Here is a 25017-nt window from a genome sequence, read left to right on the forward strand (position 1 = left end):
GCTACTTTTGACCAGGCGCCCATAGGAGATAGGGTGCTATTTGGGACACGGCCATTGTCCAGTCAAACGCTCTCTAAGAATGGAGGGCAGCAAATCCGGATGAATGGCTCTGACAATCCAGGCCAGAGAGGTGCAAGCCATTTACTGTAGCTGCCCCTGACACTGTAACATGAGACCACTACAAGACAAGCACTCACTATTGTACAGCAGCAAGCGTCTACGTAGCTTCCCATTGACTCTAATAGAACTGTAATCCAATCGCATAAAAGCTTTCATTCCAAAAAATCTTGTCTGGTGGGCATATGCTGTATATAGATTTTTCCACAATAGCGATCACTCAAGACCATTAGGCCTAAAAGCATGCAGACTGTGGTGGGATACATGGCACATGATCATCCAGATGCCAACTCTAAAAGAGATAACTTGCAGAGAGGACTTGAAAGAGAGGGCTTAGGAAAAACTCTGGATGATCTCATGAAAGCTTTGCCTATGCAAAAGCAAAAAAATATATTGTATACTAATGACTGCTTGCAAATCACAGAATCGGACAAAAATGCCCCCACACGTTTGTGTGGAATATTGAAGATAGACACATAGATGGACAACCATTTACTCTGGCTAAAGAAACAATATATCCAAATTGATTAAATCTTCAGAGGCCTATAAAATGCATTTTAAATGACGGTCAAAACATCCTTCACAAAAGACAAACAAGCTTATCAAAAGTTGAAGTGAACAGTGAAGAATACCTTGATGTATCTGTCGTGAGGGACGTACTGTAGTACGATAGGCTCCATGGTGAGAACGTTGGCAAACTGCACCTCGGGAATATAGAGTGCACAAACCACATGGGCCCAGCCTGGAGCGAGAACAGCTCACATTAGTACAGACACACACACACACACACATACACACACAAGCACGCCCTGACGTGCATACACACACATTAACACAAACACATCATATATTTGTAAGACAAGGGAAACGTGGAAGATGGCGGGATTGATGGAAAGTGGAGGATGAAGAATAAAGGAAAGAAAATCTGTGTCCAGTAGATTACCTCCACTGTCTGTCCTCTTGAGGGCGCCATCTTTGTGAGGGCACAGCTCACATCTCTGATGAGAAATGAGAGTACACCTCACAATAACCAACTACGCACAGTAGCTTCGATAGCATGCTGTACTACCAGTGTTATTACTGCAACAGGCAGGGATATCCTGTACATTGATAGACATGCAGTACATGAGTATACGGATAATATATTGATATACTGGACATATATACTCACCACTCTGGCAGCTCTCTCCTGAGACTCACATTTTCGACAGAACCATGGTCCAGTGGGCACCTGGACGATGCCATAGCACGCTGTGACACACACACACACACACACACACACATAAATAGAGACACAAATACAGACATCTTTAGTCTACCACTCAAATGAATGAAACACAAACAAAGGGACACAAAACAGTTACCTAACTTATTAGTTATGTAACTAAATAACTTCTTGGTATACCTTCAACTTTTAATTTGTATTTATTTATTTTTTACTGTTGAGAGCAAGCATAGAGTAAGTAAGTAGCCTTGGCTTGTGCGAGACCCGGAACGACACATAGGAGAAAGAGCCCATCTCCTGTTTCTGTAGCGTGAAGCAGCTTGATGTACAAGTTCACTCCCTGGACAGGATGCTAGTCTATCACAGGGCTTTACCCCCAATCTATCTCCTTAATGCTGAGTGCCAAGCAGAGATGCAGCAGGTCCCATTTTTACAGTCTTTGGTATGACTCGGCTGGGAATCAAATTCCCAACCTTTTCGGGACAAACATTCTTACCACAAGGCCACTGAATTGAGAGAAGGCATATAGTCAGGGCATGAAGTTAAGTGTGACAATGATTTATAGATTTGTTGTCATAAATATTCTGAGATTATACAAATATTGATAGGCTATTGATGTACGTCACCTTTTTCAAAGAGTGGTGGTGTTTTGAACGCAGCCATATTGGTTTTACTTGGCAAGACAGGCTGATTTATAATAATCTGACATTAATAACGGTTTATAAACTCAGATCGTATTGTGTGTCAGCTACATACGATATTGTTATTGATGTTTCCTACAAAACACAATAAATAAAAGCCACGGGGGGATATACTGTGAAGGTGTGTACAACTGTTATAGCCTTACAACTGTAAATATATACACATTAAATCATAATTAGTGGCTCTTATTCAAATCAAAACTCATGGACATATTGAGTGGATACGTTGTTGCATTGCTGAGATACAAAGATGTCAACAAAGAAGATTAATATATCGTTGTGGAAACAATTCATCCGCAAGGCCCGATAGGCCAGCTCGTCTGCTGCTCCAGTAGTAACAAATGCTTCCTAACGGTGCGTAACTTTGGATCGAATAAAAGCCATTCTACAAAAACCGCATTAGTCGACGCCATAAGGGCTTGATGTCATTTTATATGTCTCCTCTCGCGGTCGCACCACGTCAACGCGTGCAGAAGGAAAACACCCCCTCCCACATAAATACAGACAGACCCACACGCACGTAGGCACGCACCACCCCATCCTTCCCCCAATAGCGTAATTACATTGTAAAATAGCAAGCTAGTTACCCTGGTGAACAGCGACGCTGCATCCGTGCCCATCACAGTATACAAGAGGATTTTCAGCCCAGCCTCGCTCATCGGAACACACGCAGCAACCTCCAACCATTTCCCGCATACTGTTCCCATACGGTATTGTATACGGTTTTGCGGCGACTTAAATCGCCAGGGTGTCAAGTAGTCCCTGACTTCAACGGTGTCTCAAACATGGTAGTCGGTAGTCGTGCTACACTGCAATCAAGAATGAATTTCAGCGTGGGGTTCGGGTACAGAGAGTTTTTCCGTGATGTCTTCCCGTCCCCCGTAGAACCGATGCAGTGCGCATGCCCACATCTGCAGAATAGTCTCACTGTGTGAAGAGGACAATATTTCCATCCCTTGAAGTTGTATGTCCTCAGTTGTCCATGCTCAATGGCAATATATATGCTCCATTTCCACATTAATAATGACAAAACGGCCCCGATCTCCTGCTGTCGAAAAGCAATAATGACAAGTGTAGACTAAAGCGTGCCTCTTCTCTTTGAACGGTAGATAAAAAGCACTTTAAATGCATAGCGCCATCTTTAGGGATCAGAGAAAACACAAATGTCTAGGCCTACTGACCGAAATTGAATATCCAGACATAGTTTGAGGAAACTGTTAATATCATTCAGCAATATGTAGTCCAGGTCAACTACTTTGCCGATTTATTTAGAAACTTTCTAACAACTATATCCAATATGTAGGCATATTAAAAAGTATTATCATAATAATAGTCCATAAACAGAATCAGATAACTATGTTGTACTAGAGGCATTATAAAGTCTCATAATGATGGGTGCTTAATCAGAGGTCAATAAAATACAATTGTAGGTTTATAATGCGTTTTATTAGGCACTTGTGTGATGTGTAATGTAAAGCATTGTTGTAAAACCTTAGACTGCAAAGCCTTACATTACTTATTACATGATGATGATCTTTATCAGAAAGTGAAGTTAACTATAATGTTAGAAATGAATGCATGAACATGTGCAAAAAACAATACAATATAATAATGTCTGTAATATCCTACAGATTACAACTATTGTTTATGAACATAAAATTCAATTGTAATCCAAAGATTTAATAGGAGTTTATGGCAGAACTCAAAAACAGAAGATGTGATTCTATTTCCTTGGAATGACAGACTGCCAGTCAGCCTGTGAGACTTTAATAGCCATGCTTTTTGAAATATTAAGCTCTGGCCACAACATAATTGGAATAGTCAAGCCTTTTTCAAGGACAGCTTTTTTCCCATCTATGTAACATTGCAAAAATCTGAAACTTTCTGTCCAAAAATTATGCAGAAAAATGAATCCATGCTTTTGTCACTTCTAGGTTAGACTACTGCAATGCTCTACTTTCCGGCCACCCGGATAAAGCACTAAATTAACTTCAGTTAGTGCTAAACACGGCTGCTAGAATCTTGACTAGAACCAAAAAATGTGATCATATTACTCCAGTGCTAGCCTCTCTACACTGGCTTCCTGTTAAGACTAGGGCTGATTTCAAGGTTTTACTGCTAACCTACAAAGCATTAGAAGGGCTTGCTCCTACCTATCTCTCTGATTTGGTCCTGCCGTACAATACTACACGTACGCTACGGTCACAAGACCCAGGCCTCCTTATTGTCCCAAGAATGTCTAAGCAAACAGCTGGAGGCAGGGCTTTCTCCTATAGAGAACCATTTTTATGGAATGGTCTGCCTACCCATGTGAGAGACGCAGACTCGGTCTCAACCTTTAAGTCTTTATTGAAGACTCATCTCTTCAGTTGGTCCTATGATTGAGTGTATTCTGGCCCAGGAGTGTGAAAGTGAACGGAAAGGCACTGGAGCAACGAACCGCCCTTGCTGTCTCTGCCTGTCTGGTTCCCCTCTTTCCACTGGGATTCTCTGCCTCTAACCCTATTACAGTCACTGGCTTACTGGTGCTCTTCCATGCCGTCCCTAGGAGGGGTGCGTCACTTGATGGGTTGAGTCACTAACGTGATCTTCCTGTCTGGGTTGGCACCCCCCCTTGGGGGTTGTGCCGTGGCGTAGATCTTTGTGGGCTATACTCGGCCTTGTCTCAAGTTGGTGGTTGAAGGTATCCCTCTAGTGGTGTGGAGGCTGTGCTTTGGCAAAGTGGGTGAGGTTATATCCTGCCTGTTTGGCCCTGTCCGGGGGTATCGTTGGATGGGGCCACAGTGTCTCCTGACCCCTCCTGTCTCAGCCTCCAGTATTTATGCTGCTATAGTTTATGTGTCAGGGGGCTAGGGTCAGTCTGTTATATCTGGTGTACTGTGTGAATTTAAGTATCTCTCTCTCTCTCTCTCTCTCTCTCTCTCTCTCTCTCTCTCTCTCTCTCTCTCTCTCTCTCGTCTAGAGACAGCAGGAGCCAACTGACATTTACTCCTGAGGTGCTGACCTAGGTTTCTTCTTAGGTTCTGGCCTTTCTAGGGAGTTTTTCCTAGCCACCGTGCTTCTACACCTGCATTGCTTGCTGTTTGGGATTTTAGGCTGGGTTTCTGTACAGCACTTTGAGATATCAGCTGATGCAAAAGGGCTCTATACATTAATTTGATTTGAATAGTCCCCTCCAGTGGTTTTAGCGTCCACCTCCTCATATGAGGAGATGCTGCCAGGCCCCATATTGTAGTCTGCCAACGCCCCTGAAAAACATAAACACAATAGGTTAGTAGTTGCATACAGTACTACAACATGTATGATTCATCAACTCAATCCAGAAGTGGGTCAGTAAATACCTTTCAGCTTCTGCTCTTTGGTCCAGTGAGGATATTTTTTCTCAACATCTGAATAGGAGCCACAATTTGTGCGTCTTGTTCGATATGCTCCTGACTGTCCCATGCCCCCTGTGGACGGTGGCAGTGCTTGTCAACCTAGAAAAACCTAGACATGACCTCTTGGGAAGCAGTTGCACAGTGGGTAAAAAAAAAGAAACGTTTGAAATTCAACAGCCAGATTACAATAATGGGTGTACAAATGACGTCTCTACAACCTGCATACAATCGTGATTGTAATGATGTTATTTCAACCCCTGATCCAGAGTCTCACATTCATTCTCACGCAAATGTTTATATTACCTGCATTAGCCCATGGACATTTCCATTGTCCCCTGAGCCATTGACCAGTCCTGTCCCACCCCTGGACTCTAGAGATGATACCACCGAGGACAGCTGGGTCCACTCCATACCTTTGCCCTGCGTTGGTGATGCGGCCCTTGTACTTGTCCACGTAGGGGCGATTATTCCCGAACACGTGGGGGTTTGCTCTTAGTGGGACTATCATTTGTTTTTCAACAGGACAATAACCCAAAACACACCTCCAGGCTGTGTAAGGGCTATTTGACCAAGGAGAGTGCTGCCTCAGATTATTATATATACTTTTTAAATTCAACCTTTATTTAACTAGGCAAGTTAGTTAAGAACAAATTTCTTATTTACAATGATGGCCTACAACCCAGACGACACTGGGATAAGTGTGTCACAGCCAGTTGTGATACAATCACAGCCAGTTGTGATACAGCCTGGATTCGAACCAGGGTGTCTGTACTGACGCCTCTAGCACTGAGATGCAGTGCCTTAGACCACTGCACAACTCAGGAGATTACCTTGCCTCCACAATCACACGACCTCAATCCAATTGAAATGGTTTGGGATGAGTTGGACAGTAGAGTGAAGGAAAAGCAGCCAACAAGTGCTCAGCATTTGTGGAAACTCCTTCCAGACTGTTGGAAAAGCATTCCTCATGATGTTGGTTGAGAGAATGCCAAGAGTGTGCAAAGCTGTCACCAATAAAAAGAGTGGCTACTTTGGAGAATATCAAATATAAAATATATTTTGATTTGTTTAACACTTTCTTTGTGTTATTTCATAGTTTTGATGTCTTCGCTATTATTCTACAATGTAGAAAATAGTAAAAATAAAGAAAAACTCTTGAATGGGTGTCCAGACTTTTGACTGGTATTGTATATATAACAGTTGTCAGAAACCACATACGACTGGAACTTTTCCCGTCAGCATTTGCTGTTGCCCATGAGGCACCGTTAGTGTCAACTTTGCTAATGTCGCCGTAACGATTTGCTAAAATAAAGACAATTATTTATTATTTGAGTGCATACTAACTCATACCACAACATAATCATTGATGGTTATTTTTCAATAAGCCCTGCTGTGGGCTTATATTCCAGACATAATGTTTAGAGAGTTCTACTACACACACAGGCAATTCACATCCTACAAATACAGAAAGATATGACAGGATCTTTTAACTGGTTTTAGTAAATTACAATTACAATATTATGCAGAATTCATGATAGAGCTGAATAAAGCTCACCCATGTTGATGTTTTCTCTTAAAATTCTTGAAACTGGAAGATCCTCAAAATGATACAGCGTGGCTGTTTCACTGAGAACTGACCTCGTTGAGAAAGTTCAGATTGTACATCTTCGTGGACGCAGTGGGATTTCCCTTTATATAGGCAGATCTTGATGAACCATCTGACTTCATAGAAATCATGTCTGAGTCCAGAAACAACCCAATCCTCCCTACTAGGTCAAACTGAAACTGAAAACAATGATTTGAGTGGACATAGTAGGAAATGCGTGCTTGAAATCTAAATTGAGCAAGGTGCCTAATTTTAACAGAACAATAGCCTCCAGCCAATAAAATGGACCACAGGGGTATTAAAGGAATAGTTCACCCAAATGACAAAATTACACATTTGTTTCCTTACCTTGAAAACTATTTATGAAAATAATTACTTTTGTGGTTTTTGTGAACTATCAATATTCTCAAACTCTTTATTTGTGTAATTATCAACCGAAGCAATTTCTTGTACGAAAATAAGTTAGACCTTGATTCAGTCAGTAGATGTCACTGTGAGCCCTATTCCATTGTGCATCGTATGTTCTCCATGGTCAATTTATTACTTCGGTCTCTCACTGGAGGCTGTTGGCACCTTAATTGGAGAGGACGGGCTTGTGGTAATGGCTGGAGCGGAATCAGTGGAATGGAATCAAATACATCAAACACATGGTTTCCGGGTGTTTAATGCCATCCCATTTGCTCTGTTCCGGACAATATTATGAGCAGTTCTCCTCTCAGCAGCCTCCACTGCTGTCTGTGTAAGTAAATTGCTGTTGGGTAACTTGTTTTAAGCTTGTAGAAGAGAGGGAGACAGGGAACTTTACAGGGACACTTGGGCAGATAGAGAAAGTTAGACAAAGGACTGGGTCATCAAACGAGGGAAGTAACAACTAGATGTATGCTTTTCTACCATTGACACCCACTCTACCTCTCTACCCTTCTATACTCTCCTTTCAACCTAGGAGTCAGTTATGTTGTTTCTATTACAGTTTACATTGAAAAATATATATTTAGCATCGTTGTTTTTAATGCAGAGACATACAAACCTGTCATCTTTACAATAAACATCCTGATAAGCATATCTGGGCGTATTCATTGAGAGCACAGCCTGCTTTATAAGTATCAAGTTTCTTCACTCAACTCTGCATTGAGAGAGAGAGAGAGAGAGAGAAAGAAAGAAAGAAAGAAAGGGGAAATGAGTGCTGATGAAAAGGACAGATAGAGATGTCAGCAGCTGGATGAGATGAGACTCACACCTGTTCTGGTGGTCTGACGCCGGTCCGAGCAGTGAGTCGTGACTGACTGTGTCCCTGGTCTGTCTGACATGTGGCTGGCTCGTCAACTTATTGCCTGCTTACTGTTACTGATACGACTAGGGAGTCTGATTAGTCTAGCTATATATATGTACATATCTACCTCAATGACCTCGTTCTTACCTCTGCACAATGACTCTGTACTGGTACCCCGTGTAAATAGCCAAGTTATCATTACTCATTGTGTATTTATTCCTTGTGTTATTATTTTTGTATTTTTCTATCATTTCAGTTTTTTTCTCTATGTGTTGTTGGGAAAGCCTGTAAGTAAGCATTTCACTGTTAGTCTACACCTGTTGTTATGTGAGTTACTGGTGTGACTGACTGATACTCAGGTGAAAGTGGACATAAGCAGTTTCGATTGGTTTGAGTATTTCTTATCTGGATTGGGGTAGGCAAGTTCTTTCCTAAGGAACCTTCTGCCCTTTGGGAATTGCTTACTGTGTGCCAGACTTCTAGTTTCATATTGAGTTGAACTGAAGATGTATAGCGTAGCAGGAGAGCAAGACTATTGACTGGGTGATGAACCACAGTTGTGACCTGCTTTAGCCACAAAAGCAGAATGAAATCCATCAGTGAATCGCACCAGCCTCTGGATTGGACAATGAATCTCAAAATCCCATAATGTGATTGGAACATTCCCCCCAAATCAAATCAATTGTGTTTCTACATTTTGTTCCCTCCTGCCATATCTTTAGCCAACTTTTACATGCAAGCACCGTTCCCCATTAAAGTCACATTGTATGTACAGTGTGAAACATTGGTATTAATGAAAAATAATCAAGCAGCAATAAATTATAATTCCTACTATCAATCCTACATGCTCTTTATAAATGACTGTCTACTTGTGCAATAAGCAGAGCCACAGAACATGTCTACAAAGCAGTCTCTCACAGCACGTGTTCAGAGCACATCTCCTTAACTTCTGGGAGCGCTAGATAAATACTGTAAGTTGAAATCCAGGACAGAGAAACAGTTTGACTTTGAGGAGTTGTGAAGAGGGGAGTGTATTGTGAAGTGCTGTCTTTCTTTGAAGCTGTGAACTTCTCAAACCACAGCCTAAAACGAGACACATGACCTTTGAGATCATAAGGATAGTTTTTTTTTGCACATAGACTATTAAGAAGACGTATTTTTCTGTAGTGATACTTGCTACTTCTTTCACAAGGTACAGTCCACACATTAGCTTTAATTCTCTTTTTTTATTTTCGAACCTCAGCACAGTTAACAGGAAAACAAATGTACAGCAGAGTCTGTCAGTCAGCTTACAGTGAACGTAAAATGTACTCAGTACTATGTCCTACTACTACTGCTGTACATACAGAGGACATTTGGACACACTGTAGTATATCCCAACCTAAAAGCAGCAGGCATGGCAAAGGTAATGCCAAATATTGACTGCCTATTACCACTTCTATTGACACTATTGACACTTCTGTTGAATAGTAATCAAAAATAAAATAAACAATATATATATTTAAGTTATTCCGTGGCTTAGTGAAGCAGAATAAAATGTAGTCCCACATAAAACATACATTTCCATCATTTTAGATGGAAAAATAAACTCTATAAAACATTTTAAATGCTACTTTACTGAAATGCTACATTTCTTTGTGTTTGTGTATGGTAATACTGGTGCTAATTAAAAACAGAAAGGAAAGTCCCTGAGATACTTTTTGTGTGTATGTAATGTAAATACACAATTCGTGTGTGTAAGTGTATAAATGTGTATGCATTATTCCATTTAGGAGTCTGACTACATGTATGGGTGTATGTGTGTGTGTGTTCACGTGCACATGTGTGTCTACACTACTTCAACTCCAGGCGGTGCTCGCCGCGTGCAATGTGTGAGGAGAACTCGTAGCGGTCCCGGCTGCGATGGCCACATACATTGCACTCCAGTGGGTCACGGAAGCCATGGCAGCCCATGTGGATGGTGAACATGACGTAATCCAGAAACCACACCCTGCAGTGACCGCAGGGGTACACCGCCCCCGCTCCTGTACCTACCCCAACCCCTACTTCCCCCTCGCTCCTTACCACCCTCAGAGCCTCTAGGGGTGGCATGGGGAGCGCGTGGGCCGGGGTATGGGGGTGTGAGAGGCTGTTGTGGGGACTGGGCCCCAGCAAGTGCCCCAGATTGTAGATGAGAGGCTGGGAGAGCTGGGCCCGATCGGTGTGGAGTGAGTCCATGCTAGAGTGGCCCTGGCTGGGCCGGGGCAGGTAGGCAAGACCGGTGCTCTGCTGCTCCAGCTTGTGACCATTGGTGAGGGCCAGGGGGCTCATGTCAGCGCGGCTCAGGGGGATGGGGTAGGCCCTGTGGGGGGAGGCAGAGTCAGGGTCATGGCCTGTGTAGAGGGGCTGGTGGATGTGGTGGTTCTCGGATCCTGGGGAGGTGAGGGGAGGGTCCATGACGTCAGAGCGGTGGATCAGCTCCCTGTTGAAGCTCAGGTCCAGACACATGCCGTTGTCCCCTGGATCACCCACACAGAGAGAGACACCTCAGCACTCACTCACTCAGCACTGTGCAGGTGGGGCAACTAACCCAGAGACAAAAATACATCAACTGTATATCTCTCTATATATATATATATACACATATGGCCATATATATACACATATCTCTATATAAATGGCTCTGCAGTAACCATTTCGCAGACAGAAAAGAGCCAGAGACGTGCATTGGAGAGGGAGCCACAAGATAGCCAACTCCACTAACTATAAGGAGCTTCAGCAGCAAAAGAGCAAGCTCGGTCACACTTGAAGAAAAAAAGCACATTCTGTACAATTGAAATCTTGATAGCTTGTACAATAGAGAACTAGCAGGCAGACGCTGACCCTGTAGATAAACGAGCTTCTTACCACAGAACGAACACTAAGAGGGCGTGACAGGACAGAGAAGCTGTGTCCCAAACGTCACCATGTTCTCTATATGGTGCATTATGGAATAGGGTGCCATTTGGTGAACTATAGGGAATAGGGTGCCATTTAGGACTCAGCCACAGAGACGAGGAGGAGACGAAGAGGCCTCTCAGTCTCCACTGCTGCAGCTGCTGTTCCACCACAAGAGGAGACGGAGGCATCTGCTCACGTTTCGCGCTCTCGCCTGTTTTCAACCCTGTGGTCGAACACACCACCTCTCTTTTCCTCCTGTGGTCGTTATATTGCAAGATTTCAGTTCATTTGTCAGGGTGATGGGTGATAGGAGGATCTCTTTAGGCCAGACGCTTGCTGTTTCTTTGCAGTGACTCGAATTCTGAAACTAAACAGTTTATGATAAGCGGAGACGCTTGACAAGAAAGTGTGACCTGGGTATAGGAAATGGATACAACGCCTTAGGGTTTGGGAAGTCAACATGATGACAAATCACTCATTTACTGAAACTGATGGTTTTCAAACACTCAGCAGTAGTAGTAGTGTAGAAGTTTCAATGAAGCACTACAACTTGGATGTTTATACTTGTCAGTTTCTGTGTGAGAGAGTTCCAGTGTGCAAAAGGCACATCTCCCACGATTGCTTCATGTTATTGGCATTCTATTCCTATGCGTGGTTAACCATACCCACCTAACATATACATCAGGCAGGGAAATTAGGGCAGTGGTCTACCACCCTATGGCGCGGTGCAGCAGATGAGGCTGCCGTTCTGGCCAAAATTCCTGCTTGGCAAGCAAAGCAAGGGGGGACAGGAGAACTGCATAGATAGAGAGACAAATAGACAGATAGAGAGAGAGACAGCGAAAGAGACAGACAGACAGACATGTAGCTTAGACAGACAACGATATGATACACTTAAAACTTACATTTGTTTAAATTAAATGCAACTGACAGTAAACACTAATAAAATAATAGCAGCAGCAGCAGCAGCAACAATTAATCAAATTGCTATTGAATTACCAAATTAACAATTTCTCAAAAGAGTAAGCAACCATCTAGTCACAAAGTCTAGTCACAAAGTAATCATAATTTTGTTTGAATGAACGCCCACACTCGCCCATGCCTAGTTAACCCTACCAAGGTGACAACCTGCGAGACAGTTGAACTGTAAGTGAGGAATGAGTCAGACTGGTCTTACCAGTAAACTTCTGTGGCATAGAGCTCTTGCGTTTGGCTACGTTGCTCGCCAACCTGTCCAGTAGCAGAGCGCGCTCCGTGCCCATGTGAGTAGTCCTGGACACGTGGGTGTCCTCACCGGCTGAGAGATACACAGAGAGAGAGAGAGAGAGGTCTCTTAGCAGTACAGAGGTACAGTAAAGACAGAGTGTGTGCTTTCTGTCCCCTGTGCTGCAACTGTCCACTGCCTCGAGCATTTGAGGTTGTGAAATTCTCTTTTTCTTTTACAGGGCTAACAAACAAAATTACTTTAAAATGAAACTCACCCTCGGAGAAACCAATGAAAATTTGATCGCAGCCAATATAACAAAACCCGTGACCTCACTTCCTGGTGTTTTGCCTCATCGACTAGTGAGGCCTGCAGGAGGAAGACCGCAGGTCGAGGATGTGCTTCCTCACCACACGCTATCTATCTGCCGTACTTACGACATTCAACTGACCACAAAACAACAGAGTATTGTTTGTGTCGCAACCGTCTTGGCTGTCCACCATGGCAGGCAAACAGACTTCTGGGGGGTGTGCAGTCAGATCACGACACTGAGACATTTGTCCTACATCTCTTCTGACTGACTTCCCCTCTGGTGTCTTTACATCACAACGTCTCCCACAGCAACAGCCACAACCTATTTAATGGTGGGCTAACTTACGACCATGAACTCAATGGAATGAAGCTACACAACTCTGCAGACAGCAAATTTGTATGTATGTATGTGTGTGTGCACAAATGTGTGAGTAGATAACAGAATGTGCACACATCTGAGTGTAAGTGAGTGCCTGTGAATGTGTGTGTGTGTGTGTGTGTGTGTGTGTGTGTGTGTGTGTGTGTGTGTGATTGCATGAGTAAAGTGTGTATGTGTGTATGTCTAAAGTGTGTTTGTGTAAGTGTGTATGTGTGTGGTGTCTGAAGTGTGTGTGTGTAACAGAGGGTATGTAGGAGTGTCCCGGGGCCTCTCACCTCTCTCAGCGTTGCCTTTGTTCTGGATGTACACATGGCACCTCTCTCGGTGCTCTTCAAGGGAGCTGCGCTGCTTGTAACTGCGACCGCAGTGGTTGCACTTGTAGGGCTTCTCTACTGTGAGAAAAGAGTTTCAGTTAAAACTACAAACTCCCACTTCAAACCATCATACACTTTGCTTACTGAGGCTGTTGTTAAATAATGGGGCAACTACGATCTCTGCAAGAACCTCCAATATTTTTTGTTGTTTTATCTCACCCCCTTTTTCTCCCTATTTTTAAAAAATCTTGTCTCATCGCCTCAACTCCCCAACGGGCTAGGGAGGCGAAGGTGGAGTCATGCGTCCTCCGAAACATGACCCGCCAAACCGCGCTCCTTAACACCCGCCAGCTTAACCCGGAAGCCTGCCGCACCAATGTGTCAGAGGAAACACTGTTCAACTGGCAACCGGGGTCAGCCCGCAGGCACCCGGCCCTCCACAAGAAGTCGCTAGAGCGCGATGATCCAAGTAAAGCCCCACCGGCCAAACCCTCCCCTAACCCGGACAACGCTGGGCCAATTGTGCGCCGTCCTCACACCCTAAATTCCCAATCTGGCCCTCAAACCATCACGGTCACCTATTAATCCCCAGTTTACGATTGGCTCATTCACCCCCCTCCTCTCCCCTGTAACTATTCCCCAGGTCGTTGCTGTAAATGAGGACGTGTTCTCAGTCAACTTACCTGGTAAAATAATGGTAAAATAAATAAATATATAAATATGGGACTCCCGGCTACGGCCGGTTGTGGCACAGCCCGGGAAATGAACCTGGGTCTGTGCCATTCGGGAGGCCTCAAGAACCTCTTTAAATGAGCGTCACTGACAGCCCCAACGTGAAGTGGTATATCTAAATAACTGTGTGCAGACAGGTTATAAGTACCTATGTGTGTGTGTGTTTGCATGTGTACACATATATTTTGTGTAGTACGTGTGTGAGTAAGTGCGAACAGGTGGAAAATACCTGAGTTTGTGTTATTATAATATGCATGTGTGGTCATACATATGTAAACGCAGGTGGCACACAGATGGTGGATAGGTACTTGAGTGAGTGCGCAGGTGTCCGCTGAGGGCGTCTCGTCTGCGGCAGGCATAGCTGCACATAGGGCACTTGAAGGGCTTCTCCCCGGAGTGCAGTTTGATGTGGCGAAGCAGGTTTCCCTTCTGGGTGAAGGAGGCACCACACTGGCTGCAGTGGAATGGACGTTCACCTAGGTGTAGGAAAAAACAGAGGGATCCTATGTCATGGAGAAACTCTGTCAACACTGCCAAGACTTACTGATACAGTAGTTATGTGGCAAATAGTTGAGCTACTGTGGTATGTTTACTGGTATGTATTACTCAGTAGTACTGTGACTAAATAGAAGTAACACTTGGTTTGTTCCACATGTCTAATAAAGCAGACCATTGAGTGAAGTGTGATTACTGTGTTATAGCAGATGTTGAAATGGCATTTTATCAGTACTAGGGCAAGAAATGTAGAGTACATGTAAAGTCAAATGTGTCCATTCAAAGTGTAACGCATGAGTCACTGTACATATTGAAATGCAAATATTTTAAATCAAACACCTTGATCTACTAAGTTTATCAAAGCCACAATGCCACAGTGTTATATAACAAAAAACACCATTATTTAAGGCCAGGGTTGGTTTGGCTGTGTTACTCTGCTCACCGGTGTGGCTTCGCTTGTGCACGAGCAGCACATTGATGCTGACACAGGACAGGCCACAGATGTCACAGTTGAGCTTGCCTGCTGCCTGGCTGCGGGGTACTGCTGCGTACAACGAGGAGTTGTTGAGGGCGTCCTGCGGGCCTGTGCTCTCATACTTTACATAATCTGCCAGAGACAGGTCCTGTGGTTCGTTAAGGGTTTCTCCTTCTTCCTCCCCTTCCCCCTCTTCTTCTCCTTCGTCTTCCTCATCCCTTTCCTTCTCATCTTCTTCCTCTTCTTCATAAAGGTAATTGTCTCGTTCACCTTCTTCTTCACTCTTGGGGTACTGATCGTCATTGTCGTCATACTCTTCCCTCTCAGTTTTCACGGGAGCCCCATCTAGGAAGGAGGGGAAAGAGAGGGTTAAATATATTTCCCTCCTTGGTTATTTGACTTCATGAGCACCTGGAGCTAATTGCATAAAACTAGTTGTGACTGGTCTATGGTGGTAAAAAAACATAAAAAAATATATATTTTGGGGACTAGTCTTATTTCAGCTGACCGGTTTCATAAACAGACTGACTTTAAAGGGGCAATCAGCAGTTGCTACATTCATTTTTGGACTTATAAATTAATTATATGTGCACATTGATTCTTGAAGAATATAACTTGCAAATGCCTCATGAGCTTAGTTCAACTGTCGTAGCCCATCAAAACCCCAAATATAAGCTTGTTTAACTCCAATGTTTGTAAACAAAGAACATGTAACAAACACTGTATAGCCTCAAAACATGGTTAAATCATTTTGATATCATGGATGGTCAATTCTTGCATCCATAGCTCTGCCTACGAATTTGAGAGTGGTTACATTTCTCCAGCCCCATCCCTCTGCTTTTTACAGAACCAGGGGTGGGGAGCTGGCTTTGTTATTGTTTCTACTGCTGATTACTAATTTAAACCTCAAAAGTTATTATTTTGTCCACTGCCAGTGTGCGAAGAGTAAAATGCCGGTCTATGTTGTAAAACCTATCTAATGATTCTACATGCAATTTTCTGCAAATATGGACATAAAAAAAGCTTCCCAGCTAACACACAGCATTCTGAGAACCAGAGGTTTCATAGAGCTTGGTGAGAGCATGGTCTGTCCTATGGTTATTTTACACACAACCTTCCCACAACTTTCTGGGAATGGTGCAGGATAGTTGCTTGGCTTTGGAACATTCTCAGCACATTTAAGAAACTTGACAAAAAAATCATAATAATACAATTCTTGGTGTTTCATTTCCTTAACAGAATGTTTCCTAAAAGTTCAAACATGGTTACATTTTATTTCAATGTTTGTAATGTTCTAGGAACCTTCTCCAAATGGTTTGTCTTTGGGAATGTTCTTAAATTGTTGAGAGAATGTTAAGAAACAACTTTCTGGCAACCAAGGTTGCCAGGTGCACGGTGTTTCCTCCAACACATTGGTGCGGCTGGCTTCCGGGTTGGATGCGCGCTGTGTTAAAAAGCAGTGCGGCTTGGTTGGGTTGTGTATTGGAGGACGCATGACTTTCAACCTTTGTCTCTCCCAAGCCCGTACGGAAGTTGTAGCGATGAGACAAGATAGTAGCTACTAACAATTGGATACCACGAAATTGGGGAGGAAAAGGGGTAAAATGTTTTTGTTTTTTTAAAGAAAGAAAAAAGAAACAACTTTCTTCTTCAGGAATTTCATTACTTCAATATAACGTTTCCTACATGGTTCCATTTAACATTTTTCTCCTGCTGTGTTCCGGTCGAATTGGACCGATTTATAGGTTTTCTCTCTGAAAATTGTAGTTCATTTAATCTAATTGTCATAAGGTTCCATGACTTTGTCCACACAGGGCATCTGAACACAATTTTTTTTATATATATTTTTTTTTATATAACATTTTGGCTGTTTTATTTAACTTTTGTACACCTGTGGTGTTCTTGGCCAAAAATGACCAGTCATTACAAATGAATGGGTGAGACTACAATTAGTGTATAAAATTGAGTTCAGGCACATGCCCATTCATCAAATGGACACACTTCCTCTCCCAGACCCCCACATGCATGTGTGTTTAACACACACACACACACACACACACACACACACACACACACACACACACACACACACACACACACACACACACACACACACACACCCCACTCCCCTTCTTGGCTTCCATGGCAATCCCCATGGGAACCTTTCCCCAATATAATCTTCCCCCACGGGAACCACACCTGTTGGCATTCTCACAAACAATCGAAACATTGTTTCAATAATATATAGAACTTTTCTCACAACTCTGGTATATAAAGCTTTTTTGAGGCCTTGCTCACAATTCATTCCGTGGCAGCACAATGACCAAACGATATACTGTATGTGAGGCTCTGGATCATATCTTTGATCATGACACTGGTGAGGAGAGAGGCCAGGAAACTGACAATGAAGATGCATTAGAGGAGGAAGTGTCAGAAGTTGAAGACACCACAGAATATGCTCCAGACAAAGAGACAACCAGTGGTGAGAAAGAGGGCCCTGCTGAGGTTGTTGTTACATTCCAGTCAAAGAATCTTCCTCCCCACCTGAGAGGAGAGGTCGGCTGTCGGCTGAACATGTTATCAGAATGACCCCAGGGCCAACGAGATACGCCAAATTTTATGTTGATGACATAAAATCCTGTCACTATTTAAAAATGTGAAATGGTTTCAAATCAAATGTCCTTGTTAAACTTTGACACAAAGTAGTCTGTGATAAATAGCACAATATGTTTAATCTGAGTATTTGCTATAGTCAAAATAATCCATACATTATGCTTTTTTTAAACTAAAAAACGAGTTGTATGAGCTCAAGTCAAGTAGGTCTACAGGCCATAAATAGCAAATAGAAGTTCAAAACTTATAATGTTCACAAGAACTTAAGTTGATAAAAAGATCTAACACAACATTAGGTGATAATATATGTATTATTGTGAATTTATAATCAGCTATAATGGGGTGGTCATTTTGGACCGGGAACACAAAATTAATTAACATGAAACGAACACAACAGGAAGGTTAAAGTAATGTTCTCAAATTGTTCCAAGAATATTAAGAAACAATGTTCTTCTGTGGGAATTTCAGTACTTCAGCAATTATGTTTCCTACAGGTTTCCTCATGGTTCTATTTAAAAACATGTTCTCAAATTGTTCCCGAGAACCAAAATATTGTAACGTTCAGAGAACGTTCTAAGAATGTTATTTAAAAACATACATTCTGTTTTCAGAACGTGGAGAAAACGTTCCATAAAAAACACAAGAACACTTTCGTAACGTTCAGAGATTTACATTTACATTTCGTCCTCAGCATCCACAAAACTCTCTCTATCCTCTATCTTGTTAATGGTGTTCAGGTGTGTTGGCCTTGCCCACTAATTGGCCACACCTGATCTTAATGAGTGCCTGCATGACATGCTAGCTCCATCCTGGTGGTGCAGTGGACTAGTTCCATGGATAGAGAACAGAAGATTATAGGTTCAAATCTCACTCATGGTGTGTCACAATCAAAAATAAATGTATTTGCATAATTATTGATAAGGAAATTGATTTTAATGTGTCCTATCTGTGCTTGGATTTCAAAAAAGTTAACCCACAATAAGCTAGCAGTGTTAATGAAACATTTTGTGAAATGTTTAAGGAAGTTATTAAAACACCTACAAATAACCTATCATTTCCATTCTCAGAGCTTTAATAAAAGATCCCATGAAAACTTTCAAGGAACCAGAGTAAAACATTCTCATAAACTCAGTGCAACTTAAAAATAAAACATTCTCATAACGTTAAAAAAACGTTCAGTTTTACCGGTCAGGAAACATATGGCTTTGTTCCCACAACCAATGTGAAACCAAACATATACAGTAACAGTTAAAAGTTTGGACACACCTACTCATTCAGTGATTTTAAAAAAATGTTTTTTACTTTTACTATTTTCTACATTGTAGAATAATAGTGAAGAAATCAAAACTATGAAATAACACATGAAATCATGTAGTAACCAAAAATGTGTTCAACAAATCAAAATATATTTTACATTCTTCAAATTAGCCATGCCAACTTTGCACACTCTTGGCATTCTCTCAACCAGCTTCACCTGGGATGCTTATAAAACAGTCTTGAAGGAATTCCCACATATACTGAGCACTTGTTGGCTGCTTTTCCTTCTCTCATGCAGTCCAACTCCTCCCAAACAATCTCAATTGGGTTGAGTCCGGGTGATTGTGGAGGCCAGGTTATCTGATTCAGTACTCCATCATTCTCCTTTATGGTCAAATAGCCTTTACACAGCCTGGAGGTGTGTTTTGGGTCATTGTTCTGTTGAAAAACAAATGATAGTCCCACTAAGCGCCAACAAGATAGGATGGCGTATCACTGCAGAATGTTGAGGTAGCCATGCTGGTTAAGTGTGCCTTGAATTATAAATAAATCACCAACAGTGTCACCATCACACCACCTTCTCCATGCTTCACGGTGGGAATCACACATCATCCGTTCACCTACTCCGCGTCTCACAAAGACAAGGCGGTTGGAACCAAAAATCTCAAATTTGTACTCATCAGACCAAAGGACAGATTTCCACCGGTCTAATATCTATTGATCGTGTTTCTTGGCCCAAGCATGTCTCTTCTTCTTATTGGTGTCCTTTAGTAGTTGTTTCTTGGCAGCAATTCGACCATTAAGGCCTGAATCACGCAGTCTCCTCTGAACAGTTGATGTTGAGATGTGTCTGTTACTTGAATTTTTTGGGGGGCTGCTGTTAACTCTAAAGAACGCATCCTCTGCCGCATAGGTAACTCTGGGTGTTCCTTTCCTGTGGCGGTCTTCATGAGAGCCAGTTTCATCATAGCACTTGATGGTTATTGTGACTGCACTTGAAGAAACTTTCAAAGTTTGTGAAATGTTCCGCATTGACTGACCTTCATGTATTAAAGTAATGATGGACTGTTTGCTTATTTGAGCTGTTCTTGCCATAATATGGACTTGGTCTTTACCACCCATACCTTGTCAAAGCCCAACTGATTTGCTCAAACACATTAAGATGGAAAGAGATTCCACAAATTAACTTTGAACAAGGCACACCTGTTAATTGAAATGCATTCCAGGTGACTACATCATAAAGCTGGTTGAGAGAATGCCAAGAGTGTGCAATGCTGTCATCAAGGCAAAGGGTGGCTACTTTGAATATTTTTTTAACACTTTTTTGGCTACTACATGATTCCATATGTGTTAGCTCATAGTTTTGATGTCTTCACTATTATTCTACAATGTAGAAAATAGTAAAAATTAAGAAAAACCCTTAAATGAGTAGGTGTGTCCAAACTTTTTACTGGTACTGTACATTCCCACAACTTCCAAGGCACCAAATGTGCTAGCTTGGTTAGCAGAGCTCCACGGGGCCAATCATCAGACAGAAACTTATACAAGGCTTTGTGATAAATGCCACATCTCCACTTCTACATTTGTAGAATATTTTAATATATTGATACTAGCACATCTCCTAGTGTGGTTAGGCTAATTTAGGACAAGGCAGAGTGTCAGAGAAATATTTAGGAGATGTTTTCTGAGATAACAGCAAGGCATTTCCTTTCGATGCTCAGAAACCAGAACCAGGGCAGAACAAAGCGGCATAGAGAAACCTCTCAGTCAACGTTGAAGAAAAGAAAACAACAACCACGCTTCATCTTCTTCTGAACATATAGATTGAGAGCATAGCCCTCCCCAAAAGTGTAGCATTGCCTTTCAAGTTAGAAGTGTTTACCCCAAACCACGCAAGTGTGCACCCCAAGTCCTAAAAGTGCAAAACTCAAGCCCAGCAAATGTACAACAATATAGGGCTGGGAAATATATTGTGAACACCCACATACCGGTAAGGATTTTTACAATAACATATTTAAAGATATTTTTTATACAGTGCTAAATAACTTAAAAGTTCAACATATTGGACTACTTCACTGTCAGTTTTGTCCTAGTTTGATCGCGAATAAAAGCGATCAGAATTTGTTGTCATTCTAGGGTCATGCACTACTCCTAAAACATATTTGGAACTTGTATTACTCAGAAACATAAAATACTGTCAAATGCCGCCAATCATCAAAAATGAGAAAAATATAGTGAAATTATATTTTGGCTGTATTGCCCAGCCCCACACCAATAAGCCCAGCAAGAGTAAGCCTACACCCCAAGCATTGCAAGTTTAAGACCCAAACCCTGCAAGTGTGCACCTCATACCATACAAGTACATCTCAAGACCTGCAGAGTATAGGCTATCCCCCAAGTCCTACAGTCTATATATCCTACAACTGCAACTGTGTATACCTCAAGTCCTGGGCTCTGGCCTGCAATGACTGCCCCTGCTGAGAGTCAAGTTATATTCCATCCAGAAACCATACTGTGGTCTCAGCGGTGGCTGATGTGCTGAAAAGCTGTGCTTCGTTGTCATGCAAAGCGCTCAGAGGTGCGATGGAAACTTCGCACAGTGAGAGAGGCCCCATATAGAGTCCAGGACCTGAGAGCAGTGAACCTCGGGGCACGCTTCAGTAGAAATTCAGAGCTACATGGTTACACCCGGACCGTGTAGCTGTGGCAAAAGACTAAAATAAGGAAGAACAAGGCCTCCAGTAGTAGCTCCAGTAGACAACAAATCGGTAACACTTTATTTAAGGGGCCATAATAAACCATTTTATAAGGCATTTAAAAACAGTTTTACTCACCATTTCATTTATCATTGCTCCCACATCTGTAAATGTTAGTAAGTGAGTTATTCACACATGTATATATATATTTCCTTACACATCCTGTGTTGTGTACCTATTATTTTACCAGGTACTGCAGGAATGTCCACCAATTGCATGCCCGTCTTTTTGTGAGATATTACACTGCTCACTCAAAACATTTATAAAGTACACATAAAGTATTAATTGCGCTCACTTTAGATTAGGGACGGCAAAAAAAACAATGTATACTTATGATTACCAATTATTAATAAATGGTTTATAAATGTGGAAGTAATGATTAATAATGCCTTATTACCAGCAACTCCTCTAACTTGTAAAATGGAGTCAATGACTGGTTAACACTTTGGTGGTCTTGGGCGTCTGACCCCCTTTGTTCGCAGCCTCTGTTAAGCCCAATGACTTGTTGCATATCATACCATAGGTCGGTTGAGTATTGAACGCAAGTGGGTACTAGTCAACTAGTCAATACAGCATGGTTTTGGGACAATGTTCTCATCAACATGTGTTTCGTACCTGTCATTCCCTCGTTTCCTGTGGGTTCTGAGCACTCCATTCCACTCTCTGAGGTCTTCTCTGGGGCCTCCTCCCCCTCTCCCTGCCTCTCCACTGCCTCTTCTCCTCCCTCCGCCTCCTCTGTCTGTGACCTCTCATCTGTCACAGCGGTGCTAACGTCTGTGAAGAGACCATCACCATCTTAGTCTTTAATACGGAGCCTAACACACATCTCAAACCGTATACGTTATTTGGGCCACCATTGTTTTTGTAAGTCAACTTATGACCATTACACTGCGCACAACATTGTTTTTGGAATATAAGTCTTATAGTGAAGGTTCTTACCCATCGTTTCACATTGTGATGACTTGAGCTCTTGTTTTACCTCTGTGTTCATCTTCAATGATTCTCTGTGGAAATAAAACACAAAGGAAGCAGTTTGTCAATCAACCCATTACTGCAAAAGTTAACATTTACCTCAGAAAGTTCTAAATCAGTTATTATATGCAAAATAATAGTCATTTAATTTGGCATATTCCCGTGGAATTAGTGACGTTTCATGCAAGAAGCATGAGTAGTAGCATAAGTAGGGCATACTTAATGCAATATGTATATAAATTCCATTTTTTTAAATGAAAATAACCGTGAAAACTACAAAACAAAATGTGTGGTAAATTGTTCGTGCATGGTCCATTGCTCAACCCTAGCAGTTCATTCAAATAAAGAAGAAAAAATATGAGCTCACTGAACATGCATTTCCTGCCAAATTGACGCAAATAGAAAACTGTGAAAGAGACGTCCAACTTCTACGGTAATGTAGCCATACTATTCTCCAGAATATTATTTTATTTTCAACAGAAAAAACACCTTGCCATTGAAGTAGTTAATATATTTGACAAAGTTAAGCCCTGTTTCTTACAGCACACCTACATCTGTTTTTGAGGATACATTAAAGCTAATAGTTGATGCTTAAAATAATATAAAACTCTCATTATCATAAGACTTTTAGAATTATAGCTAAATGCACCTATTTTAATGTGAACTATTCCGTTTTTTATACAGTAGTCTTATCTTCCTATTCCCATTTCCAGTTCCTATTAAAAATATGTTTAATTCAAGGAAGACAACAGCAGTTTTTCTCATCTCTTTTTAAAATGTCCTACCTGTAACGTATGTATATTCCTCCTGATACTGAAGCGCTCACGTCCAGTTTTAAATTCACCTGTCTCTCCCGCCGTTCAGATTCCCTTCTCCGCCACTGGATCGGCTCGCGGTATGGATATGCCAATGTTGACGTCATACGCTAAACTTTGGAGACCGTCTTAAAGGAACAGGCGGCTGATTTTTGACAAAACGAAGCGATGGAAATACTTTGTAATTGTATAGGAAGACTAGACTGAAGACATTTTAAGAATGGAGGTGAAGTGAAACTGTTGAAGTGGTGAATATGCGTTATACATGTATGCATGGATTTATCATTATGATATGAATGATTACGATTGATCAAAACAGGATATTACAATATATGTTCAACGACGGGCTCTATATAATATACAAGTAATCCACCTTGTGGCCAAAGACTGCTACTACCTCCTCTTTCCATTTAAAGTGTTTTTGTGCACATATCCCTGCCAATTATTTAATAATTTGCCAGTAAGTCTATCCAGTGATTGTATGAATAGACCATGACCAAGCATGGTAATGCTGTCAGAAGAAAATTTTGTTTGGGTAAAGGATATTGATGCATTTATGTGAAGTGTTGTTGTCTACTGGTTCAAACAGCCTTTTGTTCTGTCTACCACAGGTAACCTTTTGTTCTGTCTACCACAGGTGACCTTTTGTTCTGTCTACCACAGGTAACCTTTTGTTCTGTCTACCACAGGTAACCTTTTGTTCTGTCTACCACAGGTTACCTTTTGTTCTGTCTACCACAGGTAACCTTTTGTTCTGTCTACCACAGGTAACCTTTTGTTCTGTCTACCACAGGTAACCTTTTGTTCTGTCTACCACAGGTGACCTTTTGTTCTGTCTACCACAGGTGACCTTTTGTTCTGTCTACCACAGGTGACCTTTTGTTCTGTCTACCACAGGTAACCTTTTCTTCTGTCTACCACAGGTAACCTTTTGTTCTGTCTACCACAGGTGACCTTTTGTTCTGTCTACCACAGGTAACCTTTTGTTCTGTCTACCACAGGTGACCTTTTGTTCTGTCTACCACAGGTAACCTTTTGTTCTGTCTACCACAGGTGACCTTTTGTTCTGTCTACCACAGGTGACCTTTTGTTCTGTCTACCACAGGTAACCTTTTGTTCTGTCTACCAAAGGTGACCTTTTGTTCTGTCTACCACAGGTAGCCTTTTGTTCTGTCTACCACAGGTAACCTTTTGTTCTGTCTACCACAGGTAACCTTTTGTTCTGTCTACCACAGGTAACCTTTTGTTCTGTCTACCACAGGTAACCTTTTGTTCTGTCTACCACAGGTAACCTTTTGTTCTGTCTACCACAGGTAACCTTTTGTTCTGTCTACCACAGGAAGCCTTTTGGTTATAGTGGGATCATCGCTTTCTATAGCCTATACTGTGTGTGTGAATATGTGCTCATTAGAGCTGTGGCATTGGACATTTCGGACTAATACAGAGCAGCAAAGCAATCAAGTGTGGACAAGCAATCA

The 25017-nt window shown here is 41.9% G+C and overlaps 2 protein-coding genes across 4 annotated transcripts in view; both read right to left on the reverse strand.

Annotated features, from left to right (window-relative positions):
- LOC112264418 (protein AF-17-like) overlaps window positions 1–3110 on the reverse strand; it is a 35575-nt gene extending 32465 nt beyond the window's left edge. For both annotated transcript variants that reach the window (XR_006079488.1, XM_024441027.2), the window contains exons 1-4: window positions 2631–3110; window positions 1289–1368; window positions 1061–1115; window positions 750–859 (exon numbers count right to left, since the gene is read on the reverse strand). Coding sequence is in view for 1 of the 2 variants with exons in the window: in XM_024441027.2 (XP_024296795.1) it covers window positions 750–859; window positions 1061–1115; window positions 1289–1368; window positions 2631–2739 (354 nt within the window). In the remaining variant the exon portion in view is untranslated. The remainder of the gene's footprint in view (window positions 1–749; window positions 860–1060; window positions 1116–1288; window positions 1369–2630) is intronic.
- A 6397-nt stretch (window positions 3111–9507) lies between these two features.
- LOC112264413 (zinc finger protein Aiolos-like) lies at window positions 9508–23776 on the reverse strand. Of its 2 annotated transcripts, none has more exons than XM_024441008.2 (8): window positions 23510–23776; window positions 22692–22756; window positions 22368–22526; window positions 15094–15471; window positions 14465–14632; window positions 13386–13502; window positions 12393–12512; window positions 9508–10794 (listed from the first exon to the last, which is right to left on the reverse strand). In XM_024441008.2, exons 1-8 carry the CDS (start codon window positions 23644–23646, stop codon window positions 10130–10132), a joined length of 1809 nt encoding a protein of 602 aa, XP_024296776.1. In that variant the 5' UTR covers window positions 23647–23776; the 3' UTR covers window positions 9508–10129. The 2 variants fall into 2 exon arrangements, with proteins under 2 accessions (XP_024296776.1, XP_042158710.1); XM_042302776.1 differs by lacking the exon at window positions 23510–23776 and adding an exon at window positions 22944–23057.
- Window positions 23777–25017: the final 1241 nt, after the last annotated feature.

The sequence above is a fragment of the Oncorhynchus tshawytscha genome, linkage group LG02, assembly GCF_018296145.1.
Source record: "Oncorhynchus tshawytscha isolate Ot180627B linkage group LG02, Otsh_v2.0, whole genome shotgun sequence".
Classification (NCBI taxonomy): domain Eukaryota; kingdom Metazoa; phylum Chordata; class Actinopteri; order Salmoniformes; family Salmonidae; genus Oncorhynchus; species Oncorhynchus tshawytscha.

What these genes read in the sequence shown, in the direction of transcription:
- LOC112264413 (XM_024441008.2), bottom strand. Translation starts at nt 23,646, where the DNA reads ATGACGTCAACATTGGCATATCCATACCGCGAGCCGATCCAGTGGCGG. An exon ending in GGAATATACATACGTTACAG is followed by an intron (nt 22,757 to 23,509) that starts GTAGGACATTTT and finishes TTATTTCCACAG; the next exon opens with AGAATCATTGAAGATGAACA. An exon ending in CAAAGGCAACGCTGAGAGAG is followed by an intron (nt 12,513 to 13,385) that starts GTGAGAGGCCCC and finishes TGTATCTCTCAG; the next exon opens with CCGGTGAGGACACCCACGTG.